The sequence below is a fragment of the Anticarsia gemmatalis genome, chromosome 13 (assembly GCF_050436995.1).
Source record: "Anticarsia gemmatalis isolate Benzon Research Colony breed Stoneville strain chromosome 13, ilAntGemm2 primary, whole genome shotgun sequence".
Taxonomy (NCBI): domain Eukaryota; kingdom Metazoa; phylum Arthropoda; class Insecta; order Lepidoptera; family Erebidae; genus Anticarsia; species Anticarsia gemmatalis.
The window spans coordinates 6007281-6033929 of NC_134757.1; the positions used below are offsets into that span (position 1 = coordinate 6007281).

The 26649-nt window shown below is 39.0% G+C and overlaps 1 protein-coding gene across 2 annotated transcripts in view; it reads left to right on the forward strand.

The window, feature by feature from the left end:
• sog (chordin short gastrulation) overlaps positions 1-26649 on the forward strand; it is a 65880-nt gene that overhangs the window by 13815 nt on the left and 25416 nt on the right. For both annotated transcript variants that reach the window (XM_076121410.1, XM_076121411.1), the window contains exons 2-3: positions 17864-17967; positions 18523-18655. In XM_076121410.1, coding sequence (XP_075977525.1) covers positions 17864-17967; positions 18523-18655 — 237 coding nt within the window. The remainder of the gene's footprint in view (positions 1-17863; positions 17968-18522; positions 18656-26649) is intronic.

Sequence of the window (26649 nt, forward strand, 5' to 3'; positions counted from 1 at the left end):
CTAGCTGACCCGCGCAACTTCGCTTGCGTCACCTATGAGAATAAGTCAAAATTTTCCCTGTTTTTGTAACATTTTTCGTTGCTACTCCGCTCCTAATGACCGCAGCGTGATGTTATATAGCCTATAGCCTTCCTCGATAAATAGGCTATCTAACACTGAAATAATTTTTCAAATCGGAACAGTAGTTCCCGAGATTAGCGCGTTCAAACAAACAAACTCTTCAGCTTTATAATATTAGTATAGATAAGACGATGACGTGGGAACCATGTGCTGCTTGGCTGTTTCTATTTCAAACAGTCTGGAGGTGTAGTGGTGTGATGGGGTGATTTGTCACATTGGTGATGAGCATGTGACGAGCGGAGGCGCGGGGTGGCGGTGGTTGCACACACGCGTGACTCATGTGAGGTGCGAGCGCCGGCGGCGGCGGTCGGCGGTGGCCCAGCCATATTTTTATTTGTTGATATCTGTGATCGGCGCCTGCTCCATTAGTCATGTGACAGTATCGACACGAGATCGGCTCTCTCGACCCTCTTTAATTCCAGTCGACGCCCGCGAGACTCGACTCGTGGTCGTATGCAAATTTACACGTTCGCAGCCCAGCTGATGAATGATGTACTGACACGATCGTGTCTGTCTGTTGCACGGCGAAGACCCGCCATCCACGATAAGCCACTCAGATAGTGCGTGTATCATACGCTGTAGGCGACTCTTAGGAAAATGTTACATGACTCACTAAAATCCGAAGCGTGATATAGAGATAATAAATAGGCAAACATTTTTTTCGAAGGTCGGCTGAACTAATTTTATTTACCAGAGTCCGAAGACCTTTCATGAGCTCATTTATATAAAAATGTGCGGAGTGTTAGGCGCGCGACGAGGCGAGTGCACAACGTCGGCGCTGGCAGCCGGGTCAAGGAAGATGTTTTTAGAGGATCGTTGTGATTATGATTGACACTAATTGTGATTTTTGAAAATGTTAGCTAATGTTTCGAAATGAAGCAATGTAGTGCATGGCAGCACAGGAATAGTATGCGTCGGCGGGTGAGCGAGGGTCATTGAGCTCGCCTCTGAGTCACCGCATGCGACGTACGTAGTCTCTATCACATTAATACTTTCTTATAAGGTTGTCGCGTTTAAATAATGCATGTTATGCAACTGGTTGCAATTTGTGCGCTCTTGTAGCCGTGCTAAATTGTTCCACGCTCTCACGCGTACGATGCATACGCGTATACGCATACGTGCATACGTGCATATGATTCCATTTTATTCGGAATATTTGCATTTTACATGTTAATAAGAGAGATCATATTTGAGGTAGCTACGAATATGGTAGCAATAACCATAGTAGCTATACATACGGTTATAACTTCTTTGAATTGAAAATGTTTAAAATTCTTTAAAAATCGTTTTTGTTTTTATTGTATTTATTCTGCAGAATATATTATCCTTGACTTAAGTATTGTCCTCACATACATCCGTAACCGAATTCCTTTCACTTACTGTATTTTTTCTTAGTAGTGCGTATACCGTAGTTTTTCCTACAAGCGTGTTGTCAAGTATGTACCTACTCGTATGCTTGGAGGCTTGTTGTTTTTATTAGCGCTGCATTTTTCCTTATTTCTTTTGAATTCCTGCAGCATTCTTCAACAGAATGTAGTTTTGTATATAGATGCATATAAGTGATAATAATAATGTACCTACTTGCAAATACGTAGAAAAATCCATGTTTGACGTTACCGAAGTACGAAAGGGCGTGAAGGCACGCGGCACCTTGCGCCTTGCTCATATCAATTCCATCTTAAACGAGCGGCTATGTCGCATACCAACCGAGGGATCTTAGGATTTATGTGCCGGCACACCTAACAAATCTAATGAGCCGACCGACGTATGATGTTATTTCGAGTAAATTCACGTTTATTGGGCCCCGCGCCGTTAGTGCATGTGAGTTACAGCACATGTGGAGAGCGATAATTATTTTAGTGAGTCGACAAGACAAAATGTAATGTTGTGAGCCGACACAAGACCGGCATTAAAGACATTATCGTGTTATCGATCAGGGTCCTTAAAGCGGTTTGCAATTAGTGTTACCTTAAGCGATGCAAGTGCGGACCTCCCGCGCGCGCCGCCGCCCGCCTCCTTGTCTTTATGAAATTATCACTAAATTGAGAGATAAAACTCGCTCTTTCTGAAGCGATAATAGCCGCCCCCGGCACCTGCGCTTTCCTATTTACGTCTCGTTTGACGTGAATTCTGATCAACCTTTTGATTGAATCGTAACCTTAACATGCACGGACATTTATCATTTATTTTTACCTCCACTCTCCGCGTAAGTAACTTTACATAAACATGGATGCATAAAATTGACTGCGAGTTTACATTATGAGGTGATATGAAACTTCCATAAGGACTAGCTAATGAGTAGTATTTAGCAGTGTTTCTTTCGTAACGGTATAGTATGAGTAAGTGAGAGTGATAAATTTGACAGAACACGCACGCACCGAACAATACGTTATACAAAATACAAAGGGAACTTGTGCGAATTCCGTCCTATTGTGAACAACTTAATTATGTCGCCGCATCGTGACCAGAATAGTTTGCTTTAGCATTTACATTTATTTCACAAAGGCGGTTTTCAGAGAAACTACATGTTTAGACCGTTAATCTCAATCACGCGAAAAGCTCTACATAAATAGAGATCTTTTAATAATACAGCAATCATGATTTGTATGTAATTTAGTTCTATATAAAGCGTGTACGAAAATGGTATAACGAATGGCGAGTCGGTGTCGCATAGGGCTTTCGGTTCCCTTAAAAGGCTCTGTCACTTACAGGCGGCCTTTCATAACACTTAATAAGATGCAATGCGAGTGTAAAATTTCGTGATGGATCCGTGAGAGCAGTCACGAGGCGGCCGGGGCCGTGGGACATGGCGACTTTGTTTTATTTTCATTTGTTAGGCCACAACCCTACTGGATTAACTAATTGCGGCTAACATTTTGCTGGCCGACCTTAAGGTCCTGATTTGTACTGTTAACATTATGCGGCACCAATTCCCTTGTAACCATTTAAAATGTAATAATGAGGTATTAGTCGAGGATTTTGTTTTTAATTTAAAATGAAATATTCAAAGAAGCAGGGTAGGTATCATAAACCATCAATATGCGGAGTAGATTTGTTCATTTTGTCAAAAACAGTTAACATAGTGGGGACGTGGCCTTATGTAGTGGCCAGTGCTAATTACACGGCGGGTTGGTTTTTAACGAGCACTCATTCAGCTTAACGGCACGCGCACGCGCGCTGCGCTCACACCGAGCCGCCATCACCAACCGTGTTTTCACGTCACGTTATAAATATGACCATGCTTTTTAATACCCATTCGCATTAGCGAAATTCGCTTTGCGGCTGCCGACCGAGGTACAGTGCGCATAAATTTACGCATGCATTAATAGCCCCGGTATCGGCCATTCATGTTTGCCTCACGTTTTGTTCTGCCAGAGTTACGAGCCACACACCCACGTAACAGAAATTACATGTGTCAACGCAAACTTCATAGTAATTAACCAAACGCTGCTTACACAATTACTAATTTTTACATTTCTTCGGTTTTGTTGGCAGTTCTCTTATTTAAATAAGAAAATGATCTCACAGCGGTTAAGATAAAATATGACTTTGTAAACATATTAAAATTAAGGTGGAAAATACGTTCGCGACTAGACTTCAGACGTTCAAGGTAGATCGAAAACTGGAAGTAAACAAGCGGAAAAATTTGCTTACCGTATTTTATTTCAACACCGAATAAATTGTCTTGAAATTTGTGTGATTTTTAACGACTTAATGTATGTTGGTCCATAAATTTATTAGCACATTTTACGTGAATGCTCAGACATTTTACGAGGTATTTGATAATAGAACAGAATGCGTTGAAAACGGTTGGGACGGTGTAATTCGGTCACAGCAAAATAGTGCTGTGTTGATATACAGGTATGAGCGGCGCATAAATTCGCGTTACTCACACTAAACATGCGTATTTTATTGTTGAGCTCACTTGCAGACAGCAGCGGCGGCGACATCGATCTAACCCTTCTAACATATACTGTACACATATACACTACTGTATAATACATACACATCAGGCCAGCGCTTCATGCATGCTAGATTGTATAAAAAAAAAACAATTTATTTACTCATTAAGATATATTATGACATCACAATATGATAAGATCATTGATAAGATTTGAAACATAACATCTGGAACATACAATTTATCAGAAATCTGAAACAAATAAAATAATCAATGTAAACAGATCAGTTACAGATATTTGAAACTGATGGTAGAGTTTAAGGAGATCAGTTATTAAATGCTTATGGTGTGTATTATGTGACTATATAACAATTATGTACCTATGGTAGATATTGCTGGTATATTGTTAAAAGAGGTACAAAATTCACAATCTTGCTTGTATGGTTACTACGCAGATCACCTGCGACTCTACCTTTGTAGCTTAACCTGTTGGTATAGTGCAATTATACCAACTACTAATTTATCATACTCATGTGTATTTTGGTAGTACGCACATAAAAATTGAAGTATTAGTTGCAATTTTAAAGATAATCATATTTACGCCTTATACTTTAAAAATTACCATTCAGAAGATTCAGGTAGAGCTATCATTTAATATGGGTTTAGGAGCATTCGTCAACACAATTGAACTAAAACCGGTATAAATTCAGGAAGTGTGTGCATTGAGAAATGATTGAAGTACCTACTTACTACTGATGATGTAGTTGTAACGTAAAATACCGATAAAGGAGGTTGCGCGAGAGTGACGGCTCGTTGACGGGCGGGCGTCGCATCGTTGCGTCGCGCGTCGCCAGCTCGATATCGATCTCGACTCGAAACGCAGCCTTCCTAATAGGGAGCTCTCTGCTCCCAAATAGGCATTGGTCCGGCCGCCGTTGGTGCTGCCGCCGCCACTATCGAGGACGCAACACCGCGTTCCGACCCGCTCGCCTCTTTCCATTGTCTACGCAAGTTTGCACACTTCGCAACCGATATTGTCCCATCGTCGACGTACGCACATCTATTCTCGGTTCAAAACTTCTAGGTGCAGAGCGTCTTACGTCACTGCAGATAATTGTCCAAGCTAAAGGTCGATTGGTCATCAGTTCCTTTGTTGTTGACGTCGACTGTCGAAATAAACACAGAAATATGTTTTATTATAATGTAAATATGAAGCGCATGTAAGCGATGACACATTACGGCGATTAAGATGACACAATAATCTGTGTATTACGAGGGTTCAAGATGAGCTACCACCAGAAAGATAAACGGTGCGTGTGCGCCGCTGAGCGAGTGGGCACAGCGTAGCTGGCGTCCGTACTGACACCCACAGTCGACACTAGAGCCCTGCTAATATTTCAAACTATTCAACAAGAAGTTTATCTTCATTTCAGACAGGTTTATGCGGGCATTTCTCTTAACGAGTAAGTGCGGTTACCGAGGAGCTTTATTGTCATATGCAGCTTGCAACAACCCAACATATTTGTGCTCGGTTTCGGTGACAATACGAACATTAATATGACCACGAGCTCCGATGAAAAAAGACAATTATGGAGTCAATAACTTCGAGTTGCAGTCGACGTACGGCCGTCACTATTAATTGCAAATGGACTACAAATGGAGGTCAATTGGTACAAAAACCATTCGTTTGGTGGGCGTATGTCGGCGTATTGTTCACAGATTCATAGATGTAGCCATCAGTCTTACAGAGAATGTGGCGGATTTTAAATAAACTGCAAAGGATTATGCATGCGTGCACGCGGGCGGCCCTGAGCTATCGCGGCATTGTATTCAAATCCTGGCGCGTCACCATGGGGCGAGTGCGACGCTCAGCGCCGCGTCGGTCATTACTCAAACTTGCCTGACACGCCCTTCGCCCTTCATTTGTTATGAGATCTGTTTTTAACGTTGAGCAACAAACAAATGAAAGAAATCGTACTTTAACGATATTTATTTAAAAGAAAAAAATAGCGCCGTGGGCTGCTTTCAAGGAAACTCAGAGATATGAGAAAGGCGTTGTATTAGCTGTCACGTTGTTTATCCACCAAAGTGAAGTACGTGGAACATGCGAGGAGACGGGGTACCCGCGGCGCGCTCTACTGTGCCTAACATCCGCTGACGTATCATTCACTAGGACATCTATTGAAACATGAAACTGAAATATGATAGTGTACACACGCTATTAGTAGGGCTGCTACCATCAGATATCTAACATTGACACTACAATAACCAGTTGCCCATAGCCAGTTGTGCTCACCGGTCGGTAAACGATCTGTGGGTTAAGCAACCGTTGGCGCGGTCATTCTATAGATGGGTGACCGCATAGTGGTATTTGAACTGGGCGTCTCCGTGCTTCGGAGGGCACGTAAAAAGTCGGTCCCGGTTGTTGTCAATTAAGATAACAGTCGTTAAGCCACGTCAAAGGCCTTCGGGCGGCTTGAACAACTTTGACACCAGGTTGACCACTAACCATACGATAAGAAAGAAAGACTACAATAACTTCTCAATATACGTAATGCAACAGATATTCGTACTGTTATCATCGCAGCTGTCAAATACCAATGCAAAATACATGTATGATTCTAGAATACGCCAATATTAATAAAGTTCCTTTGAACTGTACTTATATCTAGAAACAAGTTTTATCTGGTTACAACTTACGAGCCAAGGATTGTTAGCTGTCTGTTTCTTTAGATAATTGTAATTAACGAAGAAACTACATTTCATGTTGTATCATCATGTAATATCCAATGACCTCAGTTATTGCGCCTATTAGCTGACTACAAATTATCAATGTCTTCATTTAGTGACCGTAACATTTATGATTAACTCTAATAAATTGTGCCGCTCGTTTTTATTAATATTTTCGTAATGTGATACCTATGTTTATTCTTTTTCGCCAAATAAATAATCAAAATTAGTGGTGCATTGCTTCACAGACAGTATTTATAGGCTTAAGGTGGATACCTAAATTAATCCTAAAGTCGGGATCCAAATTTAAATTTTAATTAGGGCGGGCCGAGGAGCAGAGAGGCGCCCTGTCACCAAACACGTATAAATAACCCTTTTAGCTCACCGTCTGTGACTCTCATCCGCCACATTTCACAAATAATAACCTTTCATAATTATAAAAAAAGATTATTTAATGAGTAATTAAACAAATCGATTACTTTTTAATAATCAGTAATGTATAGGTATCACTTACAGTGATTACATATTATAGGTCTTTCCTTCCTTACAATGACATATCACAACTGTGCCTTATCTTGATACAACACTGATAAGCGTTTCGCGAAAAGTGGAGACGTTGATAACTGTTATCATTTATGAGATTATCGTGTCAGATTAGTGAATTTACGAAATGTAGAGAGCTGGACCTGGCTATTGTTTGTTACATTAATTATTATCGTTACCGATAACATTACCGCTAAATTATAGTTTAATATATTTTTCATAAAATTATAAACATTTAAACGACGATCATGCTTGAGTGTTACTTTTAAACATACGGTATTATTATATTTAGCGTGGCTATAAAAATGTTTTGTTATTTTCACTTTTAGAAAGGAAACTTACTACCACTCCGTCATATTATTGAAAGTACTACGTGGTTGGTGTAACTTAATGTACTACTAAATCAAGTAAAGCTTACGGGTTCCTATACAAATCTTAGCCGACGGAGGCTCTAAACCAGTAAGCAGAGCCATTAATATTGCCATTATGATGTAGATGTAGTGCAAATACTAGCCAGTTGACCCGGGGAAAGTCTGCGTGCCACCTTATTATCGACATCAAATGTAAATACAGCATAAACTGTAATTTCTATTCCTCCTTGCGCACCGCCTACGTTCATGCTCAAACTCTACAAAACGTTTATTCTAACTTATACTTGTAGAGTTGAAGTATGAAAACAAAATCGATAAGATAATTGAATTAAAGTTTGCACCGACCGGCGACACGATTACTTGAGATGTAAATGACATGGTTTGCAACTATGCGGCGGATATGTGTGTAAGCAGCCCACCCGCGTAGCCTACGTACAGTCAACGCCACCGTTATGAGTACTTGCATCCGATATTTAGACCTACTCCTGATAAAATCATGCTCTCAGCTAAATAACACTCTATTTTATCTATAATTGCACGCCTAGAATTATTGCTGGGAATCTTTTAACGTAAAACAATCGAATGATCTGAAATTTTTATGGGTTTTCTCTCAGTAGTTTATTTGTATACCTTACATTTAATTTATGTGACGTTTATTGCGGTGAATTAAAGCCAACTAATGTAGTCTAATCATCAATGTCATTTGGTTTGATGTGTTCTTAGAAGCGCAGGTTGGCGGCAGTAATAATATTAACGGATTTGTTTGTTTCTCTTTATAAATTATACTCTATCGGTGAAGTCTGAAATATAGAGACGCCAACTCGATTGTTCTCACCTCAACGACACTATGCTACAAGCATTAGTTGTTTGATACATGTTGAAACGGTAGCAAGTTGGTCGCGTGGCGATATACCTACGTAGTCTGTTTGCTGCAGTCAACGGTTCGCTCCATATACTCGTAGTAGTGTTTATTAACGTGAATGCTGGCGTCCCCGCCCGCCCATTAATCTCCATATAATTAAATGATCAAGTAAAATTATATTTAGCCCAGGAAACGGGGCCAAGCCCACGCCACGGCGCTTCGTCTCGCCCTCCGGGACCACACCGAAAACCTCGTGAAAGTTCAAAGAATCGCAGCTACGTCGTGATCTTGTAACAGTGTGTTATCTTGTGTCGTGCTAGTTGACACAATCTTTAAAGGTAAACTGACGTGTATTATCTGCGTCGGGTTAAGCTCGGACTTTACATAATCCTGATGATAATTTTAAGTCTGGTATTCTGGTTTTCTTAAAGTTGCCTTTTCAAATGCCTGAATATATTCACGCTTTTATGACAATTTATTTCAAATAACAAGAAATTGAATTGAATTCAAAATAATGCCTGTCAACAAAACTGTCAAATTATGTTCAAGTTTAATAACCATGTCTGGTATCTCAAAGCTTGCAGCCAGTTTATGAGTTAGCACCTCAAACAATTTATTAAGGTTGCTGTTGCGGGTCTTGCAATTTTAATCACACGTATTTATGAAGACATTTGTGTAAAAATGTGTTTATGGCTACTTCCAGCCAGCAACGGGTATAGCTGAGATATGCATAAAATTAGTTGCAGATTATTATGAAGCTTTCTACTAGGTCTGATAACGGTGCCACAAAACCATTAATGAGTGTAGTCGGCTGGTGAAATCGCCGAGGAAAAATCTCATGTCTTATTAACATAGTAGTAGAGCTAGTTTATTCATAATTGGCGGTTGTCTCCCTCCCCAGCGCGGTGCAGCGCTGTGTGGCGCTGTGCGTGGTGCGTGCGGCGCGCAGGTCCCGCCCCGCGCCGCGTGCGCACTACCCGCACACCCATCGTGCAAATAAATTGCGATCATAATATCGCGCGACACCGACCCAGCCCCAGCCACAATTAAAATTTGCATTCTTGCCGTCTGATTGATAACTTTGTTGGGTAAGTGAGGCGGTATTTGATTTGGGTAGGCGGACCCAGAGGTAGGGACAAGTATTTGCCATTCATTGTTTTTATACGAGTTGTGCATGTGCTATTGATTCATAATTAACTGGCGACGGTTTTCCTTTTGTACGCGATGCCGACGGCTTTATTGTATCGACATAATGAATGTGTATTAGTGGGTAGAAGTCATGGCGAGCGAGAAAATATACTAAAGTTCATTAAAAAGTTATGATTGCATCCTTAGTTATCTATTTTCTGCAAACTGCAGTAGGTCCCATAAGTTCTGCACGATTCGCTATGCACATATTACACATCTTTCCAATTATTATTTTATCATAACTGTTATTTTATTTGTTTGGCATCGAGATGAGCAATAAACATTTACCGGTCTACAGTTATAAGACAGTCTTACGTCTTACCAACAACACACAGCTGAATGTTACGCAAAATATCGAGAATGTGAAATGTTTTTGTTCTGCACGAACACGAAAATAACAGATGATCCGAAGTCTAGACAAAATGCAGAAATTAATTGTTGACATGTCAGAAGTATGTCGCGACATGATATTATTTTAATTCAGATTACTCACTCTTTTGTCTAGCGACCTTTCACAAAGTAAGGACGTTCTATAGAAACGTATTATTTCGACAGAAAGTAATGTTCCGTCATTTGTTTTCTCTACAAAAACTATTCCGAAATGTCATATATATTTACGTGAGAAACATAATATGCATCGGCGGCTAAATCCGTGGTTCGATGGCGACATATGTTCGCAAAATATTTTTTAAGTTTGTTTTTATGAGGTGCAACTGTAAGACACGCTCACTCCACAAGCATCCGTAGAATGATACCTAATAAATTATATACGATATTTTTGTTGAATAAGTTGGCTCACGTCCACTGCTCGTTCCTGGACATTTTGTTATCACACTCAATAATATGCCATTAAGTACCGAAACGTTCAAAGAGCCGCACTTGCAATTTACACTTTATCTACGAAAGTGAACAGTGGAACTGGAACCGCGCCGCATCGCTCCCGATATGGCGATGATCGTCGCTTTAAGAGTACCTTGTACTACTTAAACTGTCTACACCTCGTAAAACTGTCTCAATATAATCTTCCGAAAATTATAAGAAAATAAAGATCACGCCGCCGGTCAATTTAAACGCTCAATAAGGAAACAGAATGATTTGTATGATTTTTATGGTTCCTACTAATTGGTTCGACAATGTAAACGGCCTTTACGTCGCCTTCTTGCATTTTAATCAGGATACACTGGAAATAAACATATATAAGTTGAATTATGGACATATAGAACGAGAAGAACCAGTCACAATTGCGACAAGCAGGCGCCAGCCCCAGTCAATGAAGTCTACAATAATAAATAAAAGTTGAGGGAAACGAGACTCTATTAATACACAGACAATTTATGCTCGCAGATACCGACTCATCTACTCTTACAATCATTGTGTTTTGGTTTCAAGTGAATTATAATGTTTTGAATATTTGTTTAATTGATAACTTCATCTAAATTATCTGCATCAAACACATTAATTTATTTCTCACATCGCAACAAAAAAATATGTTGAAAGATGTAATTTATTTTTGACATTCAACGTAGTCGAGCCGTTGAGAAATATGTCATGCTATCAATAACTAGCGGACACGATATGAGCAAACCATATTTATGTGCCCTTTAATTTAAATAGGATAAAGTCGGTTATGAATCGTTAAGGACCACCACCGGCGAGAAGTTAAGGAGGCCTGTCAGTAAAGGGAATGGATATGTCTGTAGGAGCAGGAAGGCGCGCCGGGCGCCGATGTCGTCAACCTTGCAATGCATATTCCGTGTACATAATGTAAGCGAGGACGATTACACTCGAGCACAACTATAAAACGGCCTATTGCCATGATAACATCTCCCGCAGATTTAGCGAGAAACTGTGACGCCTCGGTGTCGCCTCAGAGTCGCGCCTCGGCCAACAGTCGCGATCGAGACGGTGCACAAATATTTTAAGTAAAAAAGCCAATTAGTATTTTATTAATAACATGGAGAGTCATTTTGTGATTACGTTACATTTTCAACGTGCGACGACATTAATGAATTCCACTCTATGCAGATGTTATTGGTTCATCAGTAAACCCTTTTACTGCATAACTGCTCGATACGGTATCTATTAACATCAATTACACAGTCTGCCCATTTTTCTTACATCGTGTTCAAATGTTTTTATAAAACTAATTTATTGTACACCGGGAGCGCGCGATGACATATTAAGAGCATATAACTATGTAAATCTATGGCACTTTTTATTAATATTATGGAACATTTATCATGTAGCACTGACAGTTTTTGCATGCTGTAGTTTCGAGAAAACCGCTAAATATAGACGAAAAACTACACTGTTGTCAGCTCTATGAATGACCACTACAGATTGTTTTTATTGCGTAATAAAATTAATAGCAAAACAAATGTTTTTATATTTCAAATGTATCCAGGCGGCCTGAGATAAAATAAAAACATTTGTCTGTTGAGCTTTTTCCAGTGCAAATTATGAGCACTTTATAAAGGTTTTAAACGGGGTCAAATATATTGGTGGAAGCTGTCTGGACTTATGCCTCGAGACGCCAAGTCATTATTTTAAGAATATATTATATGTATCGCTATCGCAGTGTAATATCTGCAGGATATCCGTAATTTCAAAGAATCAAAGATAACGCAAGTTTTAATCTTCTGGTAATTAACGTTAGGATATATTTTTACATACGATATAATTTGGAGATATTTGCGCGGTCTCGGTGAGGTGAACTGTGAGACTTATAGTGTGAACAGTGTATCGTGGACATCTTCAGCCAGTATGCAGTTGACATAAACAGTTTTTATTGCGCCAATTATTTCCAGTCGCTGTTAAACGATGTTAATTAATTCGGTTCACACGTTTAAATTTTAAAAATTGTTTTCCTTTTTTATTTGTTTGCACATAACTGGAATTCAAGAGATAATTCTGTAATGTTCTTAGAAACACTGAATCGTTTAACTACTTAATTAAAATAAAAAAATATATCGAAGTAGCGGTTTCGTAGACTACAGTTTTCATTGGATTTTATGTTGTAAACAAAGTGAACAGACGCAGTTAGTAAAACATCACGATCGTACAAATTGAGTTTTAGTTGGAAGCTAATTGTTTTTCTGCCATATTCTATTAGCTAATAACAATCAGTAGAGATTCTTTCTGAAATTATCTATCACGTGAAAATAAATATAAAAATAGTAGGTACGTGAGTGTCATCATTAAAAGATAGAAGTCATAGAAATGAATTGTGTCATCTCTTTAATTAAAAGTCACGAGATCATACAGCGAAGTATTATATACTTATGAATATTTATATATTATGTATGTAACTTGAGAATAGTCCAGGTGTGAGGGAGACTCGGCGAATAAACTTTGAAGAAACAGAACGATCCTCGCCGGCCAGTCTGCTAGTTTAACTAAATTAATATTAATTATGTTCCGTGTGATGATGATGTCATATTACATGTTAATATTCATAAGTTTATATTAATTTTATTCAAGTAGCAGTTTTTTCTTTACTCTTGACTTTAGTAAAAAATGTTTTAGAATAATATTTAAAGCAGTTTGACTGCAACTGTCGATACGCAAACTTGTTGAAATAACATGTACATTTAATACTATTTATTTTATTTTTAATTTCGTGTTAGTTATTAAAATTTCAAGAGCCTGTATTTTTCAAAAGCTTACGTAAGAAACAGATGGCTCTCCTTTTTACTTTAGAACTCGTAATTTGAGATTAGTTTCCGAAAATGTTTACTTTTTCTGTAAAATATTAAGGTTATCAGCTACATGTTATCTCCCATAATTTATAGAAGTTAGTCAAGAGGAAACAACGACGGCTCACCAATAAATTTTCGTCTTGTTCCCAATTTCCAAAACTATATGGAAGATTGTTGAAATTTCGTTGCAAGATCTGATTTCAGTTTTAGATTCAGTTTGTGGTACTATGTTGTAAAAGTTTTAATGCGTTTTGTGTTTTAAAACATTTATATTATTATAGGTTTAATAGTACTACCTTCTTTATAAATACGTTTTGGCGTAGTACATTAGGTACCAGTCTCGGGGTAATTACTTCAGGGGAAAATTAAAACGTCGTAAATATGCATAGGACACATGTGCTTAATAAAATAGCTAATTATTACGCTTCCCTTAAAAGCATTTTATAATACAACATAAACCGAACTCTATGTAGAGTTCCCCATGTACAGATATAGAGCTAGGAAAGAACATAGCGTAGTTTATAGTTTTGTAAATAACGGCCTCCATTATAACACCATAAACCTATTTGTTGCACCGTGGGGAGTGTGGGGACTCGAGCCCGTTTAAGAATGCACGCGTGACCGCCGTTGATTCATAGAGATTACTGATGTGTTTATTAAACGGGTAATGGCAACGTTACCGTTGATTCATTGGAGCGAGTGATCAAATCAATGCGCCACAGTAATTCTTATTAGCGACGATAGACACCTGTCGGTGACACTCGATACTCTGCGCTTTACATAATACACGCGCTCGCCACAGCTGGCCGCCTCGCGCCTTCGATCACACCTGACCGCTGTGCGCCGAGCCCCACGCACCCGCACCGACATCGACATGGCAAACCGACCGACATGCGCTATTTTTATATTTGTCATTACCAGATTACTATAAACGGCTCGCCTTTAAACTGCTTTAACACAATAAAAAGCTTCGATTTACTCAAATTAGTTAAAGAGCTAAAATGGGACGTCTTATATTCGTACGCCACAATTATGGATGTAAATTGCAGCCTTTCATTAACTTCCACGTAAGGCGAATTAGTAATCGACAGCAAGGTCATACTCATGCAATTTGACAAATACAGGTGACTTTGAAAGGAAAAACAAGTCCTTTTGGAGATAATAAGTGATTCCCAGTTCATTGTTTAATACCAAATACATGTGTTTGGCTAAAAATATAGAGCATTAAGAAAATGTGTGTAGGTATAGGTGATATCGTGGGCTGGGTATGATAGCGTCACAAACCAATGTATACGTAATATAATGTACACGCCAAGGGGCGGCACAATGAGCAATCATTCAGCGTGTGGGTGTGTGTAATGATACAGTGATCAAAGCAAATTGACTGATCTGCGGCGAGCGTCGCCTACACAGTATAGACGCGCTCACCGCGCCGCCGCCGCCGCCGCTACTGTATCGACAACGCCGCTGTGACTCACTGCTGTATGCTGCATGCCTTCCAACACGCCACTACAGTTCTCTACAGATCATATAAAAAGTATCTCTGTACGTTGCGTCGGCTCGTTAAACGAACGGATCCGAAGATGTAGCATTTATTTGTGATGATGAATGGTAATCTCTGCGGTCGTATCGTATCATGAAGTATTTCCACACTTGGAGTGCGAGTGTAAACTAGTCAGCGTGTCGGCAGAGCGAATGTCAAAATATCCTGCTTAAGGCTAATTCAGAACGAACAATTTATGCGCTGCCCACGCTCGCTAAAATACGGCGCACGCCTCTTTCAACCCTTTTATGTAGAGGATTTATTGAAGCCACTTGCGCACACTTCAATGAGCCGACCATATACCTCTGGTTTGACATGCAGCTCATATCTAACTATCGTGATCTATGCGCTTATATGACGCACACGTATTCCCCGGTACATCCCTTAGGCAAACATACACGTTCGTATGATTGCATGATAATGCAAAGCATTTTTTACCGACTGTAAATTTCATTTTATCTTATTAGCAGAACTATAATTCATCACATTCTCATGCTCGTAAGGGGGAATTAAGGGATCAGTTGAATTACGCCAGCAATGATCGTACACTTGCAGGTAATTAAATTAGTTATATTAATAAAAATCCGATATGCACACGATAAATTCAAAATAAACAGCGAGTCGTATCGGGTACATTCCATAAACAGATCGTGAAAGAAGCATAAGACGGGCGTCGCCAATACTTCATTTCCCTGGCGAAGCGTTTCTGGCTCATCGCCAACGTTTCCGAGAAAACGAAAGGAAGGTTACGCGATGTCTCGCCTCACTTTATATGCCTAAATCATGTCAGAAATAATATTCTTATATACATTCAGCAGTACAGAAACACGCGCGCCTTACAAAATAGGTTGGAGTGTGGACGCGTCACGAGTCGGTGCCTTCCATTCGCGTCTCTTTACGATCCACTACTTGTGACGGTAAATAATGCTCTTTTGGCACTCCTCGTACATGAAAGGAAAAAAATAATAAACAAGCACTTTCTTATTTTGCTGCATTCATAATTTTCAATTTTAATGAATTTTACGTACTTGTGAAAATTCCGCAATAAAACACGGAGATAATGCCGGTCGTTTATCGTCAGTAATGCAGTTAGTATTGTTTAAACGTATTGATTGTTGCATCCTGAATGTGGGTCGGCGTCGCATCATTGGCGTCACCCTTCTTCCTCATTATACGTGACGTCGCTGAACGGCGCTATATTGATATCGTCTAGCTGCGTGATTGTCTCGTCTACTACTAATATATCTTTCCTGCAATGTAACAACCGGTATATTTTTTGAGCGTGCCATGTGGGAGCTGTCATACTGTCTGCGGATGTCAAACGGTGTAACATTTTAAAAGCTTTGTTAAAATTTTAATTTCAGAACAAGATTAGCAACAATGTAACTGGTAAATCCACACGAAGAGCAATATGTTCTCACGCAACATGTCTCATTCGTTATCAGTGCACTCGCGAGTGAGGTTAATTAAATAGTTACGAGAGGAAGATAACAGTGACGCCTATATATAGAGGCCGGCCACCTTATCGACCCGACGCATCTGATAGCGAATATATCTGCGACACCTAATCGCATTTTGTTTGCTACCAGATGCTATTACATAACTAAAACATGCAATTTATCTTTAAATCATTTGCGTAAATGGTTTACATTTTTCTTACTAATAGGAACATTTAAAAGCTGCGTCCAATCGTTTCTCGAGGGAACATAATTGTTGATACAGGACGGCTCTACTGTGCCTTAATGCTGACACAAGAAAGGCGGGGAATCAGGGAAATTATGTTAGGCACCGGGACATAACCACTGGCAATTATTAAATATGTAATCAACGATGTGTAGTTAGTATCGAACCTACTTCTAGTAAAGGCACCTACGTGCGCAATGTTCGTACTCGTCGCATAGAAACAAATGTCATTTTGAACATGCATGCGTATTCTACATACATTTATTTTAACACTACGATGCAACTTTTATTTTTAGATGTCCGCTCACGAGTTCGGTATGTAAATGCAACTTGTTAACCTGTGCTTGCGCGGGTTCCATAGCAGCTTACTTATAAATCAAATAATATGGACCACTATAGTCGAAGATTTAATAACCATGCGTTATATTAAACCTCCGACTTATTGACGCGAGCGGGAATGAATATGAATTAATATCCTATCTTACGTACAATGTAGTATAAGAAACCATTTTATATGTAATGGATTTAAATTCCAGAGAAAGATGAATTTTTAGACTTAATTCAGTTGAGTCTCTACATCAAACGAACAGTTTTTTTACGGAAATGGCTCTTGTTGTTTTAAGTTAATTCTTAATGACGTATGTAGACTATGTAGTAATGGTTGTTAATGTTAAAAAAACAACAGAATCACATTATTTGTTATGAGATTAGACTTTGTACACAGTGACTTACATCAGAGTGCAGATCATTATTTATATACATGAAAGATAAAACATGTCGATGCTTCGTATAGATAAATATTTATACAGAGCTTGTTGAAGTATTTTACGGTTTTTTTTAATGTTATATTCTTGAAAGTTAAATGTTTCGTACATATTAAGGGTTAATTGAAATGCGCCTCCAGATAGAAATATCTGTCGCTTTGTTTATGCAATTTCGCGACTTTTCTACTTAGTAACTGATTCTTTCTCTTCTGTATATGGTCTTGACAACTGAAATATAAGATTATTTAAATGAATATTTTGTGGCAAAATAGTTTGAAGTCGAGAAATGTTATTATTTTGGTAATATTACGACATTTCCATCTTCAAAAGAAGAGAAAAAAAATTTAAATATTGGTTTTTAATCCCATTACTCACTCTATTAAGATAAACTAGCTTCCATTGAACTGGTACAAAATAATATAAATCAAAAAATGAATAAATTGTATGTACATTGTTGCAGAGTGTCTGTTCGGCAAGCAAGCGATGGAGCTCGGTTCAAAGTGGTTCGCTGATCTTGGCCCGCCCTTCGGCGTAATGTACTGCATCAAATGTGAGTGTGTTGCGGTACGTATTGACAAATTTATCGAATAATAAACATTATTAACAAATAAGATATAATATATCTTGTAATACATGATAAGAGATCGTTGCGGTCGTACGCCTATTTTTTTTTTACTTCGCTCTCTGTAACTTAAGTAATTATGGTTTTTTTAATGTAGAGAGCCAGGTCTAAATTAAATAAAAAGCTAATATCTACAAGGTTTAACATACCTTCCTAGATTTTTTTCTCACTATGACCATGTAGGCACGGTAGACAATATTAATGAACATTAAAAAAAAAGACACCGCAAAATTTTCTCATGTTTGTAAAAAGTAACAAGCAGAAATTACTCGAGTAAAGTGGTACTATCGAGTATTGAGAGTTTGATATTTTTGTACTACAAAATAGTCTCTACGGCACCCGCAAGAGACGCTAATTGAACTATAACAAATATTTTTTCTATAGCTAGCTGGTTGTCGATAGTCGATAGTGGTAGAGAATCTCGCTGCAGAATAAAAAATATATTCGTTTTACGGTTTCTGGTAGAGCACTTTCTTCATATTTCTGATGAATTGCAGGTACAAAAGAAACGGCGTGTGGTAGCGAAGGTCCATTGCCGGAACATCAAGAACGAGTGTCCGGAGCCCTCGTGCGACACGCCAGTCCTCCTGCCTGGCAGATGCTGCAAGACCTGCCCCGGAGATCTGAACTGTAAGTGAATACAACCATATTAAATGATATATTATTATTGTAAATGTGATAGTCTGTTGTAAACAGCTTTACGCTCCCGTGGCTAACAGGTGAAATTACTTTTATAAAATGTTGCGTGCTAATAGTTGAAGACTTGGGGTGTTCATTTGAAATCTGAAATCTGAAGGCTATGCTAGAGCAATTTTCGTAAATGGCAGTTCATTCATATCTTTAGTTTCACTTTGATAACCAAAGTAACATCACTGAAAGATAACGTATAAATAAAAAAAAAATGTGTTAAACAGAATTTAGCTCATTTTATATTTCATAAAATTACAATTTTAGTTGAGAAGAGATTTTTTCGCATGATGTAGTCTTACGTTAAGCATTGCTTAATCTATTAATTAGCGCCTTAATGATTACATTAAAATTATCAGATGGATGTTAAAAAGACCGCGATCTCGTGCTTTAGACCGTGACTCTTTATTACCTATGTATACAAAGAACTAAACACAATTTCACTATTCAAAGATTTTTCACATTTGTATTCTGAAGACTTTTGTTACGTACAGAACTCTTATGTAAGAAATTTGTAGGAGTTATGTCGATAACCAACAGAAATAGTGACTTTGAAAATGTTAATGGGTTGTTCGGTGTTGATAGCGTTGTTTAATTAGGATCAGTCGTCACGGGAGCGAGGTGCGCGTACTAAGATACACAGCTTGATAATTTTGTCGTAAACACGATAATGAAATAAGAGATAAGTGAGGTGATCGCTACACCGCGGACCTTTACTGCCGCGCCAAAGGTGTGTGCTCACTGTATCACGATACTATTTGAACAAATAAGACTTAAAGGTTACAATATTGTAATATCGAACTAATTAGAGTTCGCATGACGTGATCTCAGTAATTTAGTCAATTTCATTTCCTCGATAATGATGTCATTTTTTACAACCATGCTCGTGATAAAACAATGATGTCATGCGTTTTAAACTAGACATTTGATATCCAAAAGTTTGGCGAACAGGAGCGGTCAATTAATAGACTCTATGGGTAATTTAGCTTAACGACGTATTGAGTTTGCATTTTTTATCTAATTTTGGTGATTTATAAATATTGTCATCTCGATTACACTGGAAACGTATACCGCCAGCAACAGGTTCGTGAGTCACGGGCCATCTGTCGCGAAAACTATCCACACATGTGGAAATCGACTGAACGACATATAACCTTATGGACTTTTTGTAAGTGTAGTCTCTTTGATGACCGCTATTAATATGCCATTTTGGTGTGACTTGCTTCTCTTGTGTAACTTGACACTTCGACAGTTTTGGTCAATAAATATATTAGGTATAAAGAACGAATTAATTAATGTATAATTATTACATCTGTTTGAATATTCAAAGGAGCTATTTCACTGACTCAGTTAATAGTTTAATGACAGTAGTTTTTAGAGACTTCGTACGATGCCTTAAGTCATTACCGTCGACGTCGTAATGTTCGCGTTTACTTCAAAGTGCGGTTGTGAGTAATTCTTGATTGTCACCGCTCATCATCCCATTAAGTGCATTTTTTCAAAATGAAATCGGCAAATTTGCCGACTTTAAAAGGTAATTGCAGAACATAAGAAAGTATGCGTATGCGATGTGACAGGAACTGGCGATGACAAATGACAGTGGAGCGGCGAGCGGCGGCTCCCACGACGGGTTCTCATCAATATACATTAGGTATAGCGAGTACACGTGGACGCCACACTCGCTCCTGCCTCACCTCATCATCTTCTCGACTCCTCGTAAATTCGTAATCAATTCGATAATACATAAATAATTCCGTCAAATGATTGGCACAGTGTTATCTCGGATCTGTGGTTGCCGATGGCGACAGATAGTGATTTACGAGATGCGTGCGCAGGGCGAGCGTGTCGGGGGGCAGGGGAGGCAGTGCGGCGCGGGTGTCAGCCGCAGCGGCGACGTCGCCGACGCCGCGTCTGCCCGCCCGCGTCCACTCATTAGGACTATATCGAGAGCATTACAATGGCATTACTCAGATGCACCGGGCGGTGGTGCAGAAATGGCACGCGCTGGTGCGCCTCGCCCCCCTGCGCCCGCGCCGCTGCTGCAAATATAGCTGCTGCTGCTGGTTATTCCGGGCGCGGCCGTCGACCCGTCGCCGCGACGCCGTCTGCTCGCCTTTTTAGCGAATACTACTTACAACACGCATTTTTTGCGAACAAATAACGACGATGTCAACGTACGCGCTCTTTTACTATATTTACTAAGTCATATTATTCTTAGAAAAATATGTGATATATTCGCTCCAATAAAATGTTCTGCCAATGTTTTCGCTTTCATCGTTAAATAGGTTCCCCTTGGTCCATATTCATTAAGGTCTACAGCCACTGTAAACACATATTTTACGCCAATCCCAACGCCACAATCAAATATCTATATTTGAAATGTCGCTTGTTCCAACTGTACAATTAGTGTCCAGTGAGTTTAGTCCTGCTGCTACAATGAATTAATTGAAATTCCGATATGGTTTATAAGCAGTTAAAGCACGGCATGGCGGAACTCTAAGCCGGCCGTAAAGTCTATCTGAGGCTCGTAACTATAAAACGCATCAAATATGATTCACAGTTGCCTTTGTGAGAACTCCAGTTGGCCGTCTGCCGGCTCCCAGCCGCAATAATATACTTTATCGTGCTTTTAATAAATCTTCAGTACCATACGAAGACAGTAAAACGGATAATTTTTAATTGAATCTCGGCCAGGTGTTGCCGCAATAAACTTAATGAATTTCATGCCTTTAGACAGGGAAACGTTTACAGTGACACTGAAACGAGGATGATTTCAGCTCCAATAGAAACCCTTCAAAGAAATGCTTGGTTGTTTAGTGCGTCGGTATATTTAGAATTGTATGCCCACGATTTGCCGGTAGCTTGTTTACTTAAGCGGATAATTTAGTGTCGTTAACTACATGTGCATATTTGTATGTTATTGTGATAGTTATCGCATTCATGTTTGCGGTATCTATGTATTCTCGTAATGTGAATGCCAAACGGTGACAAAGTAATCGCGTCAGGTACGTGAGGTTGTCGTGACGTAGCACTGAAGGTTATCTGACATAAGTTCTGCGATATAAAACGATCCAAAGATCAACAGTAATCAACACGCCCATTCATATATTTCATTTGAACTCATTTTTTCAAATTGCTCTTAAATCAATTCGATATCGCAGGAAAACGACCTAATTAATCAGATTTACATGCTCGAAAGGTTAAATGTCTCCTTATCTTCAGTAATGAGATGTCTATATTTAAACATGCTTCAGAAAAATCGCAGCAGTAGGTAGCGATAACCTTTGTAATATGTTTGAAAAGTTGCGTATTAACCGCACATGACGTCACGTGAATAGTCGCGTCGCCGTTGTAGTGAGTGGCATCTGTATGCGAGGCGACGTGGTACGTCAGTTGCTTGGTGAGTTCACGGTTCATCGAGCAGCGGCCGCTCCGCACCGCATCGCACCGCGCCGCACCGCGCCGCTACACGCCGCAACACGCCGCGCGGTGCCGTCGCCGCAGCGGTGACCACTCGATCACGAGTGTATCTAATTCAGTGTACAGCAAGTGCCTCCGAGGAATTTGTTTTGTGCACGCCGATGCCGAACACAATCGACGTTTTATTTTTGTGAAATCGGTGTCTCTGGCTGCAACGCATTCCTCAGCGCATAATTTTGTTTCAGCCTTTTTCGCCGTTTACTGCGTAAAACGCTTTGATGTCGAGGAGCTTTCTTTTTATTGACGCCGGTACCGACGTACGATCGTCGAACGTACATGTGAGTGGACACGGCCGATCGTTAATTCGAAATATCTTACCGCGCACCGCGACCTAAACAGATATGATTACTTTTGTTGTATAATCGTCTCGCAGCCAACGATGTATCGAGCAGTCTGAATGGGGGTGGTTGTTCGCCGCAAGAGCACTTGTTATTATTTTAATGTTGGCTAATGAGGCAGGGTTAGGTGAATGCGGTTTGTGGGCAGGCTTATCATGAGTAATAGCGGAGTGGTTTGTGGTGCGAACTGTGCGTGACTCGGCGAGCCGGCGCGGGCACCGACGAGCGCAATGCGGCGCCAGACCCTTTCTGATTACCTTAAACATTAATCTTTTCATTTAACTAGGTCGGTCAGTTCTTTATGTATATCGGAGTGACACTTGAATATCTAGTTATTAACCTATCGTATTGCACGCCACCCCAGCACTCGGCCGTAACTCCGCACTACTCAAAGCTGTTTGCGCAGTAAAACTTCTCTCACCTTGCATCGCTAAAAGGATGCTTTGCTTTAAGGCCGAAGTCGTAAAAACAGAAACACGAGTAGTATCGGATATTCGCAAGTATGCTGACGTCATGATTTTCGTAATTTGGTACGTGTTTGTTGAAATAATGCGAAAACGTACTTGCGTAAATAGAGAACATACGCGATGTGCAAACAAGGCGGGCGGCGTCGCGACGCTCGGCGCCAGCGCCGCGCCCGGCGCCGCACCGAGGACACACGATCTACACACCGAATACTTATTTCATTATACTAATTACTATATATTACATTTTGAGTTGAACTCGAACCTTGGTGACCAAACATTACGACCGTAATAAATATAGAGCGATTTATTCAAAGCTGTTTGTGATTTATAAAATGATGATGATTTTATAAAATGAGAATTAAATAAAACTATGACGAGAAAAATCTTAGAAAATACTTAAATAATCCTTAATTTTTATCGACGATTCTATGATAACTATCGAGATTCGATTAAGATTTTGCTAAACAATACGGCGCGGCCGGTTGCACAAGCCTAGAACAACAGCTCGCCATTAGTAAGTTATTGTTAATTGGCTATTACAAGATAATTTTAGCTCATTAATAATTTTGTCAAGCCAGAAGACGCAACATTAAAGATGCGTCGCGACGTCAACGTTGCGTGCGATAAATCCTTTTATCTAATCATTAATGTTATTGTTATTACTAAGTAGATAGATATGGAAATCAATCAATGGAAACGAGCGTCGGATACTGGCGCCACCAATATACGGGTTAATGTGAGCACGACTGTTGATTTTATTTCGCAGAGTACGACACGAGTGACACGCAACAGATATACGCAGTAAATCAACTTGATAGAATATTAGAATTCCAAACGCGTGGCCCCTCTTTTTTACACTAACTTACTGTCATTGTGTTTGGATGTTCAGCTGCCAGTTTTAAGTGTTTAATTTGTTCTATACAACGAGTCTTCGTATTGAATACCGGCTATTAATCTTTTTTAGGATCATTTTGAAGTGAATAACGGGATTTGTCTTCAAAATACATTTAGTGAGTTTGATTATATTTGTTCTTAGATTTTTCATGCCACTCGCTAAGATATACTGTATTGCGAGACATTTCTAACAGTTCCGAGTTCTGCGTAGAATACAAACTGGCTGTATTAGCAATAATGTCAGTCAATCTCAATGGCTAGTGACTGTACTGTCTGCCTGCTCATACTGTCTTAGATTTTAAACGACCCTTATTTATTTTCATTAGAACGGCTCATCATTTAACATATTCGAAAGGGCTCAAGGTTCTTACTTTTCAGATTTCACGTATTTGATTATTAGAGTTATGCTTTAAAAAGTATTGTACTCGGATGAATAATAACTTGTACTGAAAGACAGTGTAGGCTTGGACCACGGTAGGGCTATAGCCAGTGAGGCAATTAAAGTCTACGGGTGGCTACCGGCCGGCGCTGAAATTGTGCCTGCGTTTACATTTATCGCTACTTGTATGACACTTTACGATACACTACGTAATATTGTAAAACGCTTAAGTATGTCAATAGTACCAAAAGATATGCGTGCTCTATATTTTTCATAATTGAATATTAAACGTACGATGATTTGGTAATGAATGGATAAAGTTATCTCTATCGGTATCGTGCTTCGTGTGTAAAAATAGATTTCGCTTGCAAAGTTTATCAGCACGTAGTTATTATTAAATTATTTACTTGTAAATTGTTATCGTTAAATTTATTTGGAGCAGTATTTGGGATTTTCTGCACCGAAGCGTGAAGAAAAACAAATCACTTAGGTGTTTTATTGCTTGGAATTAAATGTTGGATTCACTTTTGTTTATGTTTTTTACGATTGATAAAAATGAAGTCTTTAAAAAACAGTTAAATATTTTTGGATGTTGAATGGTGGAAATTTTGACTGTCTTTCTAAAGACAAAAGTGGTTTTGACTATGAAAGAGTTTTAACTGTGTCGTTTAATAAATAATAAAACTGAAGATACCTACATTTTAATAAACACGACAGATTAAGCAGTCGCTATTTAAAAGGCGTCCCATAAAGTAATATTTATCATTTTATTTTAATTTGATTCCGATTATTTAAATTTATTCGCCATTAATTTCGCATTTACACTGCTTTTAAGGCTTTGGTTCGACATTCACTCAGTAGCGGAGTCGACGAACTAATATCGTTATCTTTTTGAACTATAGCAATTGTTGTAGTGTCACAACGCAACTAAAGGGTCTTTACAACGGCCTGTGATACATAAACAATAGGAATGAGAAGTATTTAAATAAATCTAAACATCAATTAGCTTTCGTATTTTTTTGCATAAGTGGATACAGTTTAAAAGCGTAGATTGCGGACGTACATTGCGCATGTTAAACACGTTTTACAGTTTCGTGAAAATACATTTTCCGCCGTAAAATATTTCTCACTTTAGAAATTCTAAATTGCAATATCATTTGTTACTTTGTATTCGACATATTTCATCGGTGCACCGAGAATGGCCAATCATCAACTAAATGGCACTTCAATTGAATATATTGGCTGATCATTGATTAGCCCACATACGATCTCGATACTGCACTTCGGAACAACTTATGACAGGCATTACACACCCACATTTATATATAATAATCTTAGAGTTCAGCTTGTTTACACAAACATAGGTTCACCGTTCACGAGATGAGAAATATGTAAGTTCGTTAGGCTTGTTAATGTGAAATGGGTTTTAGGTAGGTATTCCGTATATTTTATCGCTTAAAGTCGTGATTAGTTTATGAGCTAGGAGTGGAGCACTCGTAAGGCGTGTATTACGTGCGTAAAAGGTCACAAGCGAGACGCGAAGGCTATTCGGAAAGTAGAGTGGCGCCGGGCGGCCGCTTGCGCTCTAAGCAAATTCGGTAGTTTGCACGTGCGCCCGCGCCATACCACCGCGCCCGCTCTAAAAGGAAAGTACGAATTGCCGAGTTTCTTATTTTCACAATACCTAGCGTTTCTATCACTTTATTAAGAATGTCGTAGGATGCGAATATTTGCAATGTTTTTCCATTTAAGAATTCAGATTTATGGAAGTTATTACGAAATTGTAGAGTCACTGTTTTTGCGTTCTGCGTCAATTTTAAATTCGATTGGATAGATTTTCACATGTCGTATCCTCCAATAATATTGTGGTCAATATCATAAGAGCTTTTTATCTGCTTAAGTATGAGTCCCGTGGGTCAAAAGCTAGTTAAGGTTAGTTGAACCTTAGATAGGGAAATCATAAATCCTTCTTATCCCAGATTACCTACCTACGTGTCTCCTTCTAGAAACGATAAAGTATTTTTTCCTACATAACCTATGATTACGTCTTAATAAAACCAGTACCTACCTACTTACTTACCAGTTGTTGACTCATTATCTTAATAATACTTTGAAATTGAGTATTAATATCCTTTTCGTATTATACATAGTTGGGTAATTTAATATGCAATTATGCGATGTAAGGTACCTATTTTAGATACTACATAAAAATAAAATGTAATTGGTTAACCAAAAACCTTAATTTCACATTGTAGAGCCCAAAAAATGCTTTAAGTTCAGTGCCTACAAGTATAAGAACAATACAATTCCGTGGTCATTATTCAAGGACGTGACATAATCGGGAGAAGTCATAAACGGCGAGTCTAAACGTTAATACAT